We start from the raw sequence: 14,635 nt of genomic DNA on the forward strand, positions 1-14,635 counted from the left end.
GATGATATGAATATCATACCCGGTGCAATGATGGGTCTGCGAGGGGTTGGGGGCGGAGGCCTGGAGGGTCTACGCGGCCGCACGCTCCCGGACGACACCCTGGGAGAACCGGAGACGGTCCCTGACTTTCGCCCCTGAGGAGATGAGCGGTGTTCTATGTTGTCTACAGAGGGCGAACTGTCTCTGCTATGTCTATGAGGACAGAGAACATGCATGGAATTAATAAAAACTGACCACAAAAAGTCAGTGTCCGTCATTTCATTCATACCTTGGTGTATGCTCTCCATTGGGCTGCTGTGAATCTCCATTTGACATAACTGAAGAACGATAAATGGATGGGTGATGAGTTTGTTCCCACTCACCCACAACTACCAGCGAGGACTCACTGTGATGGTCGACTTCAGCCTTGGCAAACATCTCAGTATCAACCGCCATGCCGTCCAAGCAGACACACAGGTCTCCCACCACGTCTGTCTGGTCTCTGTCGGCACACAGCTGTATGGTCTGCACCACATTCGAGACTACGAGAAGGACATCAGTATAATAATCAAGTATCCAAGTCTGTATGACATTTTTTTCAAGAATGCATGACTCACTTATCATGTTATTGGACTTGAGCGTGGCACTGATGTCCAACATGGCAATGCCAAGGAGGATGTCGGCCTTCAGGGTCTGGTGGCTCCACACACGAAACACCAGTTTGCTGAACGGCGTCACAATTCTGTGGAAATCCCAACATATGTGCGTTTTAAAAGACTCCAAAGTTGCACAATTTAGGTAGGTCTTTAGTGTCATTGCACAAGTACAACAGAACTTTGTTTTCAGCACAAACCCGTTCAAGATTAGACAAACAAACACAGTGTATGGGGTTACAGAACAGGAACGCTGATGGGTCGCCACAAGGCGCCCCGTAAAAGATGGGAAAAACACTGGGGAAGGATGAGTAAAAAAAATACAATCTAGACTGGGCTCCTAAGGGGTCCCAGTCTGGAGTGGGAAAAAACCTCCATAGCAAAGCACATATACATATAACTACGTACACCTCGAGATATCTAGCAACAGAGGGGAGGGAGTGGGGTGCCATGGTGGCAGGCTGCAGCTCTCAGGCACTGCCCATTCGTCCATCACCCCTATGGGATTTGCGTCAAGGGCGTTGGATTGGGGGGTAGGACATGTGTGTGTGGCGTATAGTTTTTGTGGATGCATGTGTGTGTAACCCTGCATTGTGTCTCTGTTCCGCCGATTTGATGTTGTACAGCTGATCGTCAGTATAAAGTCAACGACAACAGGTGTGTCCATGAGAAACAAGAAGGAGTTTGTTGTGCCTTCGCCGCACTGTCCTTCAGGAGAGTCTCCAAGCCAGGGAAACAATTCAAGTTAAAATGTTTTGTGTGCGAGTGAAAATAAAAATTGCTTTTCACTCTAAATTGCCTATGAAGTTTGAAGTTCAAATCACGTCAGACGTCGGCAAATCTCGCAGGACTTCAACTCCGTGCGCATTTTAAAACAGGTGTGTCCAAACTTTTTCCACTGGATGTTGCAAATGAAAAACTAAAAAGGTGTGGGGCAGCCATTTTTGGTTTTGTTTTCCATTTTGTAAAAAAAGGTTAAAAGTATACAATATGTCACAAAGTTGAATATAACTAAATGGGAAATACAGCCGGCATGTCAGCTACAGGCATCAACATTTCAACCTTTTCTTCTTAAATTAAGCCTGTTTTATTTTTATTTTTAAATAAACAACCAAAAACGTATGTTACTGTGACAGGCTACTCGATATGTACAATCAACGTTCCCTCTAAGGTGCGCGCCTGCACAATTGTGCACTGCTCATGCGTCGTCCGCGCACAGCAAATTAATGCCGCGCAAAAAATCTAAAATTCAATCTGAACTCTAAACAAAATAAACACAATACAATTTATTTGGTATGATTTTGCAATGCAACTCTGTGAGTGACAGCTGGCAACAGGAGTGGCCCTAACAGATAAAATAATGTTTGTCAACACTTTTAACTACCGTCTGTCGAGATAATAATGACAGGATTCCATCAATCACGTAATTAGGCAAAACTGTTTGTAACCACACCAAAAACATTAGTAAAAACAACTTCTATCTCGAAAAACTGGTAATTTTCTGCCGCACAAACTCTTTGTCATCTGTCATATCAACAGCAGCTGCTCGCTCTGTCTCACCTGCATAACACACACACTCAGTAGTCACTCAGTAGCCAGTGATGCCTTTATGGCCACACAAAAAGTCAGACAACTCCAATACCACATAATGTGTAAATGCCAGGTTGTAACACTATGACTCCTCAATTAGATATGTGCTTATTTTACTGCCAGTTATTATGGGGGTTAATCTAACAATATTATTCATAAAAAACAGTCACTAGAGTTCATAAATGCTAATAGAAAGATATATTTTACAGACAAAAAGTTACAGGAACAAAATGTAATTTCTAAAAGGGGTAACATTTATTTTAAAGGCAGGACCCCCAGCTAGACATAGAAACCCTGTTTCCATATGATTTGGGAAATTGTGTTAGATGTAAATATAAACAGAATACAATGATTTGCAAATATTTTTCAACCCATATTCAGTTGAATATGCTACAAAGACAACATATTTAATGTTCAAACTCATAACCTTTTTTTGTTGTTGCAAATAATCATTAACTTTAGAATTTGATGCCAGCAACACGTGACAAAGAAGTTGGGAAAGGTGGCAATAAATACTGATAAAGTTGAGGAATGCTCATCAAACACTTATTTGGAACATCCCACAGGTGTGCAGGCTAATTGGGAAAAGGTGGGTGCCATGATTGGGTATAAAAACATATTCCCAAAAAATGCTCAGTCTTTCACAAGAAAGGATGGGGCGAGGTACACCCCTTTGTCCACAACTGCGTGAGCAAATAGTCAAACAGTTTAAGAACAACGTTTCTCAAAGTGCAATTGCAAAAAATGTAGGGATTTCAACATCTACGGACCATAATATCATCAAAAGGTTCAGAGAATCTGGAGAAATCACTCCACGTAAGCGGCATGGCCGGAAACCAACATTGAATGACCGTGACCTTCCATCCCTCAGACGGCACTGTATCAAAAACTGACATCCATCTCTAAAGGATATCACCACAGGGGCTCAGGAACACTTCAGAAAACCACTGTCACTAAAATCAGTTGGTCGCTACATCTGTAAGTGCAAGTTAAAGCTCTACAATGCAAAGCAAAAGCCATTTATCAACAACATCCAGAAACGCCCCCGGCGTCTCTGGTCCCGAGCTCATCTAAGATGGAAAAGTGGTCTGACGAGTCCACATTTCAAATTGTTTTTGGAAATATTCGACATCGTGTCATCCGGACCAAAGGGGAAGCGAACCATCCAAAATGTTATCGACGCAAAGTTCAAAAGCCAGCATCTGTGATGGTATGGAGGTGCATTTGTGCCCAAGGCATGGGTAACTTACACATCTGTGAAGGCACTATGAATGCTGAAAGGTACATACAGGTTTTGGAACAACATATGCTGCCATCTAAGCGCCGTCTTCTTCATGGACGCCCCTGCTTATTTCAGCAAGACAATGCCAAGCCACATTCAGCACGTGTTAAAACAGTGTGGCTTCGTAAAAAAAGAGTGTGGGTACTTTCCTGGTCCCCCTGCAGTCCAGACCTGTCTCCCATGGAAAATGTGTGGCGCATTATGAAGCGTAAAATACGACAGCGGAGACCCCGGACTGTTGAACGACTGAAGCTCTCCATAAAACAAGAATGGGAAAGAATTCCACTTTCAAAGCTTCAACAATTAGTTTCCTCAGTTCCCAAACATTTATTGAGTGTTGTTAAAAGAAAAGGTGATGTAACACAGTGGTGAACATGCCCTTTCCCAACTACTTTGGTACATGTTGCAGCCATTAAGTTAATTATTATTTGCAAAAAAAAAAAAAATCTAATTTATGAGTTTGAAGATCAAATATCTTGTCTTTGTAGTGCATTCCATTGAATATGGGTTGAAAAGGTTTTTCAAATCATTGTATTCCGTTTATATTTACATCTAACACAATTTCCCAACTCATATGGAAATGGGGTTTGTACAATACTAGCACATCGCTCATATAATTTTTGTTATTATCATTGTAAGAAGGCCAAATCACTTATATCAGAAAATAATGTCATGAAAATGACTGCTCTCATTGTATTATTATAGTAGAACATTTCAATTGTTATGATGTCAGGTTTGGGACAGGTGTGACGTTGCTCACAAGTGCTCCACTGAAATCTCAGGACGTTTGTGCATTTGCTCACACATGCATGACAAAATAGAGGGAACATTGTGTACAATATGTGGAATGCAAATAATTACATGCATTTGCTTGGATGCTCACGTAAAGACAATTTGCATACACTATAAAAAGACAACAACGCTATGTTAAACTTTTTTGTTCCATTTCCAAAACACTGATGTCTTAAATGGTGTGTAGTTTTACTGTAGTTTAGTGTTTAAAGTCTCTTCACTTGACACTGTTGGTCATGGGAGAATCAGTTCTGATAGTAGAACAACTTTGAAGCCAAATTATTTGTGTTCAAATTTGGAGTAAAAACAACAACAAAACAATAGCAGCAATTGTGTGTGGCAAAAAGCCTTCGCGTTGCACTGAAAATATCATCATTGTCGTCATAATCCGCTGCACGTGTTTCAAAAACAAAACACCAAAACAGTGCAGACTACAACTAACATAACCTTGGCACAATGCATTTTGAGCTCAAATGAAGGGATGCTGTCAAAAGTACTGCACGGGCAGCTTTTGACAATGCAAACACAACAAAAAAGGAACAGGTCCTTCCCGTCAACTTGATATGGACTCAGGTTACATCCCATAGTAAACACCTGTTACATAACAACTCTTGACCCCTGCGGGCCACACAGAAACTAGTTAGCTCTATTTTAAGACACGTTTCTGCATGCATCTACTGGAATGAAATTACAGTTTGGAAACAAGTCTCATATACTCCTAAACTGGACACACTTTCATCAGTGTCTGGCATTTGGCTTGCAAGTGAAGAGCTCATACACACACACACACAAACACACCATTTAAGTTGCAGTGCGGCAAATAAAACCTTAGTAGGGATTAAGAATGAGAACCAATGGATACAAGGGATTCATAGTGAAGTGAAGTGAATTATATCTATATAGCGCCTTTCTCTAGTGACTCAAAGCGCTTTACATAGTGAAACCCAATATCTAAGTTACATTTAAAGCAGTGTGGGTGGCACTGGGAGCATGTGGGTAAAGTGTCTTGCCCAAGGACACAACGGCAGTGACTAGGATGGCGGAAGCGGGAATCGAACCTGCAACCCTCAAGTTGCTGGCATAGCCACTCTACCAACCGAGCTATACCGCCCCACATAAGCTGTTGCACGCATACGAGGGCGCTATCTATTGGTACACCAAACAATCACCTAATTAGACCAAACAGTGTTATAGTACAAACTGTGTGTAATGTTATAGTGGCAAAAAATATTAAATATACTTGTTAAATAAAACCTCTGCTTTGATTTAAATGACTTTTTGGGCCAATTACGCTCGTGTATTTTAATGTTGGTCATTAGGGTGGTATTGGAGAGCAAAGGGTTTTCTGAGGTGGTACTTAGTTAAAATAAAAGTTTGAGAACCACTGAGTTAGTCGATGCATTTCTTGACTAGCTAGCGACGGGTAGAGACACAGATGTTATGCTGCCTTAAGGGGCTGCATAACATGCAGTTTCCTGCTGAGCATGTACTACGGAGCTATCCAGAGTACGGCTTAGTGGCATCTTAAATAATGTCCCGTAATATTTGTTTAGTAACATTGAAGCTAATACACAACATATATGTCATTCTTTATTGACATGAAATCATGTTATTATTCAATGAAGATGTCTCTTAAATTACACCCAAAAGTGCATAACAACTATTTATATTTAACAATATGAAAAACACACACATATATACATATATACATTATATATATATATATAGTTGACGCATTGGTAGCTCTTGCTTTGGTTTATGTTTGAGACCAAGGATCTTGAGCTCAACAAGGTTGGTGATCACTACTCTATATGTGTGTGTGTGTATATATACATATATATATATATGTATATATAAATTACTATAAACTGGCGTAAAGTGAAAGCAGTTGTGTTCTCCAAATTGGGGGAGTAGAACGACACAGGAGGTCCTTCATACCGAGAGCCATCAGACTGTATAATACATATGTTCCTTTTTGACTGTACTTAAATGTAGAATATATGTATAATATATTTATATTATTGACATGTGAATAATACTGTATAGTATTTATTGTCTATTGTGAGTGAACTGTGGGGCTGAATTTCCCCCAGGGATCAATAAAGTACTTTCTATTCTATTCTAGGGCAACAATATCGTACATTCAGATTATGGCTGTCACAAGGTAGTTTTCACATGCTGACAACATCATATTTTTACAGTTAAGTTCTTTAGCGGGAAAACATTTGAACAAAAGCCATTTCAATAAATATATATATATATATATATACATATATATATATATATATATATACATATATATATATATATATATATGTATATATATATATATATATGTATATATATACATATATATATATATATGTATATATATACATATATACATATATACATATATATATATATATATATATATATATATATATATATATATATATATATATACACACATACATATATATATATATCCATCCATTTTCTACCGCTTATTCCCTTTTGGGGTCGCTGGCGCCTATCAGCTACAATCGGGCGGACGGCGGGGTACACCCTGGATAAGTCGCCACCTCATCACAGGGCCAACACAGATAGACAGACAACATTCACACTCACATTCACACACTAGCGCCAATTTAGTGTTGCCAATCAACCTATCCCCAGGTGCATGTCTTTGGAGGTGGGAGGGGCCTATCCCCAGGTGCATGTCTTTGGAAGTGGGAGGAAGCCGGAGTACCCGGAGGGAACCCACGCATTCACGGGGAGGACATGCAAACTCCACACAGAAAGATCCCGAGCCTGGATTTGAACCCAGGACTGCAGGACCTTCGTATTGTGAGGCAGACGCACTAACCCCTCTGCCACCGTGAAGCCATATAAAAATAAAACATACATTTATAATATATATATATATAAGCCATATATATATATATATATATATATATATATATATATATATATATGGCTTATATATATATATTATAAATATATGTTTTATTCTATTTTACTATTTTATTTTAAAATCAATTTGAATTGCTGCGAAAATAAATGAACTGTAATTTACAGCCACAGTTAAATGAGAGGGAATATTTGCGCAGTATCTGAATCCTGCCCAAAATAAACTATTGGGTGGAATATTACAACACCAAAAAACAGATTGTTGATGTTCACAATATCACATTGGGTGAAATATCTTTCAAAGCTGAATAAATAGACCTTCAGCGGGCAGGAACAGACTCATTCCTTGCATTTGCAATCCTCTCAACACACGTCATTCTAACTACGGCATCTTTACAAGCGGCGAGACGTAATGGAAAACGTCACATGGGGAGAAGGGCGTGGTCATCCTCCCTTGACTTACACAGTTAGCGGCTGCTTCCATTTGGGGCTGTGGGTGTTGTTGCACTTCTCCGTTTTTTTGGACTGGCCATCCACGGTGACTTCCACGTAAGGACTGGGACCGAACCAGTTTTTCTTGTTCTCTTTCAGTTTCGCTGATAGCACTGAAGCAGGATGGTGGACAAGAGAGAGAGAGAGAGATAGATAGTCACAAGACATTTCCGAGACAATGAGCTCGCATGTATAATGCCTATGCCTCGGAGGCAAGGACGATTAAACAGATCATACTTCCTTATTCTTCAAAACCAAACTTAAGGAAGCTGTGTAAGAATTATCGAAGTGAGGTTACCAATGATTTGTAGCTGTGCCTTTATATGGTAACCATTGGAACTGGCTGCCCTGGTGACTTCACTTGCCATGACATAGGGCTGGGATGAAGGCCTGTCGCACACAGAACAAAATCAGCACGGTGAACAAATAAATAAATAATAAATAATATGCCATAGTAAACATACAAATATTAAATAAATAAATAAATACTTTGTCTCAATAAAAAAAGGAAAAAACAGGGTTCAAGATGTTCATCATAATTCTTGTTCGTATACTTTCTGAACACTTGTAGTTTGACAGTCTCTTAAACTGAATCACATTGGTGCTTTGTTTGATTTAATTTAATCTGTTCCATCATTTAATTCCACATACTGATATACTAAAGGTTTTAAGTGTTGTACATGCATACAAATGTTTTAAATGACATTTTCCTCTACGGTTATATTTCTCCTCTTTTGTTGAGAAGAATTGTTGTACATTCTCGGCTAGCAGGTTATAGTTTTCTTTGTACATCATTTTAGCTGTTTAGCAAAAGCACCAAATCGTTGAATTTCAATAATTGTGATTTAATAAATGGCTGTCCTTTGTCACCGATTCTGTTCATAACTTTTATGGACAGAATTTCTAGGCGGAGTCAAGCCGTTGAGGGGTTCCGGTTTGGTGACCGCAGGATTAGGTCTCTGCTTTTTGCAGATGATGTGGTCCTGATGGCTTCATCTGACCGGGATCTTCAGCTCTCATTGGATCGGTTTGCAACCGAGTGTGAAGCGACCGGAATGAGAATCAGCACCTCCAAGTCCGAGTCCATGGTTCTCGCCCGGAAAAGGGTGGATCGACTTGTTGTTGTTGAAGGAGCGGTTTGTTGTTGTTGTTGAAGGAGCGGCTTTTTTGTTGTTGAAGGAGCGGTTTGTTGTTGTTGAAGGAGCAGTTTGTTGTTGTTGTTGTTGGAGCGGTTTGTTGTTGTTGTTGTTGGAGCGGTTTGTTGTTGTTGTTAGTGAAGGAGCAGTTTGTTGTTATTGTTGTTGTTAAAGGAGCGGCTTGTTGTTGTGGTTGTTGAAGGAGCGGTTTGTTGTTGTTGAAGGAGCGGTTTGTTGTTGTTGAAGGAGCGGTTTGTTGTTGTTGAAGGAGCGGTTTGTTGTTGTTGTTGTTGAAGGAGCGGTTTGTTGTTGTTGTTGTTGGAGTGGTTTGTTGTTGTTGTTAGTGAAGGAGCAGTTTGTTGTTATTGTTGTTGTTAAAGGAGCGGCTTGCTGTTGTGGTTGTTGAAGGAGCGGTTTGTTGTTGTTGAAGGAGCGGTTTGTTGTTGTTGAAGGAGCGGTTTGTTGTTGTTGAAGGAGCGGTTTGTTGTTGTTGAAGGAGCGGTTTGTTGTTGTTGAAGGAGCGGTTTGTTGTTGTTGAAGGAGCGGTTTCTTGTTGTTCTTAAAGGAGCAGTTTGTTGTTGTGAAGGAGCAGTTTGCTGTTGTTGAAGGAGTGGTTTGTTGTTGTTGTTGAAGGAGCGGTTTGTTGTTGTTGAAGGAGCGGTTTGTTGTTGTTGAAGGAGCGGTTTCTTGTTGTTCTTAAAGGAGCAGTTTGTTGTTGTGAAGGAGCAGTTTGCTGTTGTTGAAGGAGTGGTTTGTTGTTGTTGTTGAAGGAGCAGTTTGTTGTTCTTGTTGAAAGAGCGGTTTGTTGTTGTTGAAGGAGCGATTTGATGTTGTTGTTAAAAGAGCAGTTTGTTGTTGAAGGAGCAGTTTGTTGTTGTTGTTGAAGGAGCAGTGTGTTGTTCTTGTTGAAGGAGCGGTTTGTTGTTGTTGTTGAAGGAGCAGTTTGTTGTTGTTGAAGGAGCAGTTTGTTGTTGTTGAAGGAGCAGTTTATTGTTGTTTAAGGAGCGGTTTGTTGTTGTTGTTAAAAGAGCAGTTTGTTGTTGAAGGAGCAGTTTGTTGTTGTTGTTGAAGGAGCAGTTTGTTGTTGTTGTTGTTGGAGCGGTTTGTTGTTGTTGTTGTTGGAGCGGTTTGTTGTTGTTGTTAGTGAAGGAGCAGTTTGTTGTTATTGTTGTTGTTAAAGGAGCGGCTTGTTGTTGTGGTTGTTGAAGGAGCGGTTTGTTGTTGTTGAAGGAGCGGTTTGTTGTTGTTGAAGGAGCGGTTTGTTGTTGTTGAAGGAGCGGTTTGTTGTTGTTGAAGGAGCGGTTTGTTGTTGTTGAAGGAGCGGTTTGTTGTTGTGGTTGTTGAAGGAGCGGTTTGTTGTTGTTGAAGGAGCGGTTTGTTGTTGTTGAAGGAGCGGTTTGTTGTTGTTGAAGGAGCGGTTTGTTGTTGTTGAAGGAGCGGTTTGTTGTTGTTGAAGGAGCGGTTTGTTGTTGTTGTTGTTGAAGGAGCGGTTTGTTGTTGTTGTTGTTGGAGTGGTTTGTTGTTGTTGTTAGTGAAGGAGCAGTTTGTTGTTATTGTTGTTGTTAAAGGAGCGGCTTGCTGTTGTGGTTGTTGAAGGAGCGGTTTATTATTGTTGAAGGAGCGGTTTGTTGTTGTTGAAGGAGCGGTTTGTTGTTGTTGAAGGAGCGGTTTGTTGTTGTTGAAGGAGCGGTTTGTTGTTGTTGAAGGAGCGGTTTGTTGTTGTTGAAGGAGCGGTTTCTTGTTGTTCTTAAAGGAGCAGTTTGTTGTTGTGAAGGAGCAGTTTGCTGTTGTTGAAGGAGTGGTTTGTTGTTGTTGTTGAAGGAGCGGTTTGTTGTTGTTGAAGGAGCGGTTTGTTGTTGTTGAAGGAGCGGTTTCTTGTTGTTCTTAAAGGAGCAGTTTGTTGTTGTGAAGGAGCAGTTTGCTGTTGTTGAAGGAGTGGTTTGTTGTTGTTGTTGAAGGAGCAGTTTGTTGTTCTTGTTGAAAGAGCGGTTTGTTGTTGTTGAAGGAGCGATTTGATGTTGTTGTTAAAAGAGCAGTTTGTTGTTGAAGGAGCAGTTTGTTGTTGTTGTTGAAGGAGCAGTGTGTTGTTCTTGTTGAAGGAGCGGTTTGTTGTTGTTGTTGAAGGAGCAGTTTGTTGTTGTTGAAGGAGCAGTTTGTTGTTGTTGAAGGAGCAGTTTATTGTTGTTTAAGGAGCGGTTTGTTGTTGTTGTTAAAAGAGCAGTTTGTTGTTGAAGGAGCAGTTTGTTGTTGTTGTTGAAGGAGCAGTTTGTTGTTGTTGTTGAAGGAGCAGTGTGTTGTTCTTGTTGAAGGAGCAGTTTGTTGTTGTTGTTGAAGGAGCAGTTTGTTGTTGTTGAAGGAGCAGTTTGTTGTTGTTGAAGGAGCAGTTTGTTGTTGTTGAAGGAGCGGTTTGTGCTGCGTGAGAATGTTTTCTGCTCTGGCATGCTAGCTAACTGTTAGCATGCTAGCTTCAGTCACGTTAACAACATGGCAGCGACACCGAAGTCTACGGCTGGGAAAGGAAAAAGGCGCCCGGTTAGTGGTGTCGGTGTCCTACCTGAACTTCAGGGTGAACTTGAGTGACGTCCCAGCTCCCTCAGAGCAGCTTGTTTCGCGGTAGAGTCGCGGGTTTTACTTCAAGGAAGCACAAACTTCCACCATCTTCCTCAACTCCGATCACGTGACGACTGGGACTTCAGGCGGCGCATGCGCAGTAAAACTCAACCACCGGACGACTATTGTCGGCAAAACACCTTCACAATAACACTTTCACAATAACTCAATGCCATGTTTTATACTTTTTCTCGCCAATAATATATTTTCAAACTTACCTATACGGTGTGTCCTTTCCATTTTTCTCACTTTTTATGGGGACACTACTTCCGGTTTGCGCTGTTTATGCTCCAACTGTTATCCAATCAGATTCAACGATGGACGTGTTGCTTTTGGATTGATTGATTGATTGATTGATTGATTGATTGATTGATTGATTGATTGATTGAGACTTTTATTAGTAAAATTGCACAGTACAGTACATATTCCGTACAATTGACTACTAAATGGTAACACCCGAATAAGTTGTTCAACTTGTCCACGTTCATGGTACAAACTATCCATCCATCCATCCATTTTTTACCGCTTATTCCCTTCTGGGTCGCGGGGGGGGGGGCTGCTGGAGCCTATCTCAGCTACAATGTTTAAGACAAGACAAGACAAACTTTATTTTGTTCGTTCCCAACATGTACAAGACACATAAGAACTGAAATGACATTTTCAGCACAGTCCCGCTAAGATCAGACATACATTACAGGGGGGACAGGACGGGACCGCCAACGATCAGCCACTTACGGCGCTCCTTAAAAAGGTGAGAAAAGGGTGACATTAGGAGAGGGGGGGGGAGTAAAAAATAATATCAGTCTAAGACTAGACCCTCAGGAGGGGTCCAGACTGAGTCCAAGGAAAAAACCTCACATAGGGTTGAGGCCCTGGATGCTGGCTGCCGCTATAGAGCGCTACTCAGCCATCCACAACCCCAGAGGAATTAAGCGGTGGTGAAGGCGTTGATTTGGGGGGATACGTGTGCTTGCATGCATGCCCAATTAACTTGGGAGAGATGTTGAAATGTTTTTGTGGACTGGGGCCAATCTCAAAGTTCGACACCAGGTGTTGTTGAAAAAAAGGAAGGTCAATAGCATCTATCTTTGAGGACTCCTCGGGGGAGTCAATCGGGCGGAAGGCAGGGTACACCCTGGACAAGTCGCCACCTCATCACAGGGCCAACACAGATAGACAGACAACATTCACACTCACATTCACACACTAGGGACCATTTAGTGTTGCCAATCAACCTATCCCCAGGTGCATGTCTTTGGAGGTGGGAGGGGCCTATCCCCAGGTGCATGTTTTGAGGTGGGAGGAAGCCGGAGTACCCGGAGGGAACCCACGCAGTCACGGGGAGGACATGCAAACTCAGAAAGATCCCGAAAAAACAATTTTGGTATTCATTCGTGAACTAAAAACTCAAATTATAATAAACCAAAAGCAAGCGAAAACAATGTATATGTTTGTGTATTGATCTCATATTTTTTAGGCAAAGTTGTATTTTAAATTTTATTTAGTGGTCCTGTGATGAGGTGGCGTTTTGTCCAGGGTGTACGCCGCCTTCCGCCCGATTGTAGCTGAAATAGGCACCAGCGCCCCCAGCGACCCCAGAGGAAATAAGCGGTAGGAAATGGATGGATGGATTTTCTTTAGAAAAAAATATACATACATATTTTTTGTTTTTTATTTTTATAAACCTTTATTTATATATGTCAACATTTACAAACAGTAGAGAAATAATAATCAAAGTACAAAAACAGTACAAAACAGCGCCAGGGGGTTGGAAATTCAAAATATAATGCTATATATATATATATATATATGTCTTGATTGGATTATCCAGAGAATAGTGCTCGATACCGTGGTAAAGCGCAATATGTAGGTGTGGGAAAAATCACAAGACTACTTCATCTCTACAGAACTGTTTCATGAGGGGTTCCCTCAATCATCAGGAGATTTTAATGGAAGCATTCACATACGATGGTTTATATAGGGCACAGAGTGGGTGGGTACAGGCAGGCGTAGGGGTGTGGTGATTGGCTCATGTGTTACCTAGGAGGTGTTTCCGTCTGTGGCGGCATGTTGAAATGATTTCACTGCGCTTGTTGAGGGATGACAGGTCTGGATGATATATAATAAACAGTTTCTCTTTTAAGCATAGGTTGCATCTTTTATTACCACTGTTGTAAGGTGTGCTGGATGCAAGAATTTGCCATGTAATTAAATATTCAACGTTATTGTCTTTGAGGTTCCAAATGTGTTTGCTGAGTTCTGTAGAATTCTGCAAAGTCTGGTTTCTAAAGGAGGCCTTGTGATTATTCCATCTGGTTTTGAACGCTCCTTCGGTTAATCCTACGTACGTGTCGGATGTGTTAATGTCCTTGCAAAGGACATTAGCAAAGGTAACACGCAAGGACATTAACACATCCGACACGTACGTAGGATTAACCGAAGGAGCGTTCAAAACCAGATGGAATAATCACAACGCCTCCTTTAGAAACAGAGCTGCCTCTATTTTTTAAATTGTATTTATTTACTAGCAAGCTGGTCTCGCTTTGCTTGACATTTTTAATTCTAAGAGAGACAATTGTCTTTCTGAAAGTTATAAAAAAGTAAAAAGTAAAAAAATTAATGAATTTTGGATTTTCAAATTCTATTTGAGTTTTAAAACTCAAATAGAATTTGAAAATCCAAGAAAATATTTTAAAGACTTGGTCTTCACTTGTTTAAATAAATTCACATTTTTTTTTACTTTGCTTCATATAACTTTCAGAAGGACAATTTTAGAGAAAAAATACAACCTTAAAAATGATTTTAGGATTTTTAAACACATATACCTTTTTACCTTTTAAATTCCTTCCTCTTCTTTCCTGACAATTTAAATCAATGGTCAAGTTTTTTTTCTTTATTGTAAAGAATAATAAATACATTTTAATTTAATTCTTCATTTTAGCTTCTGTTTTTTCGACGAAATATTTTTTCAAACTTATATGATTAAAATTCCCCAAAAGTGTTCTGGCAAATCTAGAAAATCTGTAAACTATAATTTAAATCTTATTTCAAAGTCTTTTGAATTTCTTTAAAAAATGTTGTTCTGGAAAATCTAGAAGAAATAATGATTTGTCTTTGTTAGAAATATAGCTTGGTCCAATTTGTTATATATTATAAAAAAGTGCAGATTGGATTTTAACCTATTTAAAACATGTCATCAAAATTCTAAA

General features: G+C 40.0%; 1 protein-coding gene across 1 annotated transcript in view; it reads right to left on the reverse strand.

The window, feature by feature from the left end:
* The window catches only part of LOC133554090 (E3 ubiquitin-protein ligase Itchy-like), a 50,544-nt gene extending 39,015 nt beyond the window's left edge, over window positions 1-11,529 (reverse strand). Inside the window, exons 1-7 of the mRNA XM_061902479.1 lie at window positions 11,371-11,529; window positions 7,979-8,070; window positions 7,652-7,793; window positions 597-721; window positions 387-521; window positions 269-317; window positions 20-192 (exon numbers count right to left, since the gene is read on the reverse strand). Of these exons, the coding sequence (XP_061758463.1) occupies window positions 20-192; window positions 269-317; window positions 387-521; window positions 597-721; window positions 7,652-7,793; window positions 7,979-8,048 (694 nt within the window). The 5' untranslated portion in view covers window positions 8,049-8,070; window positions 11,371-11,529. The remainder of the gene's footprint in view (window positions 1-19; window positions 193-268; window positions 318-386; window positions 522-596; window positions 722-7,651; window positions 7,794-7,978; window positions 8,071-11,370) is intronic.
* Between the last annotated feature and the right edge of the window lie 3,106 nt (window positions 11,530-14,635).

The sequence above is a fragment of the Nerophis ophidion genome, linkage group LG06, assembly GCF_033978795.1.
Source record: "Nerophis ophidion isolate RoL-2023_Sa linkage group LG06, RoL_Noph_v1.0, whole genome shotgun sequence".
In the NCBI taxonomy this organism is placed as follows: domain Eukaryota; kingdom Metazoa; phylum Chordata; class Actinopteri; order Syngnathiformes; family Syngnathidae; genus Nerophis; species Nerophis ophidion.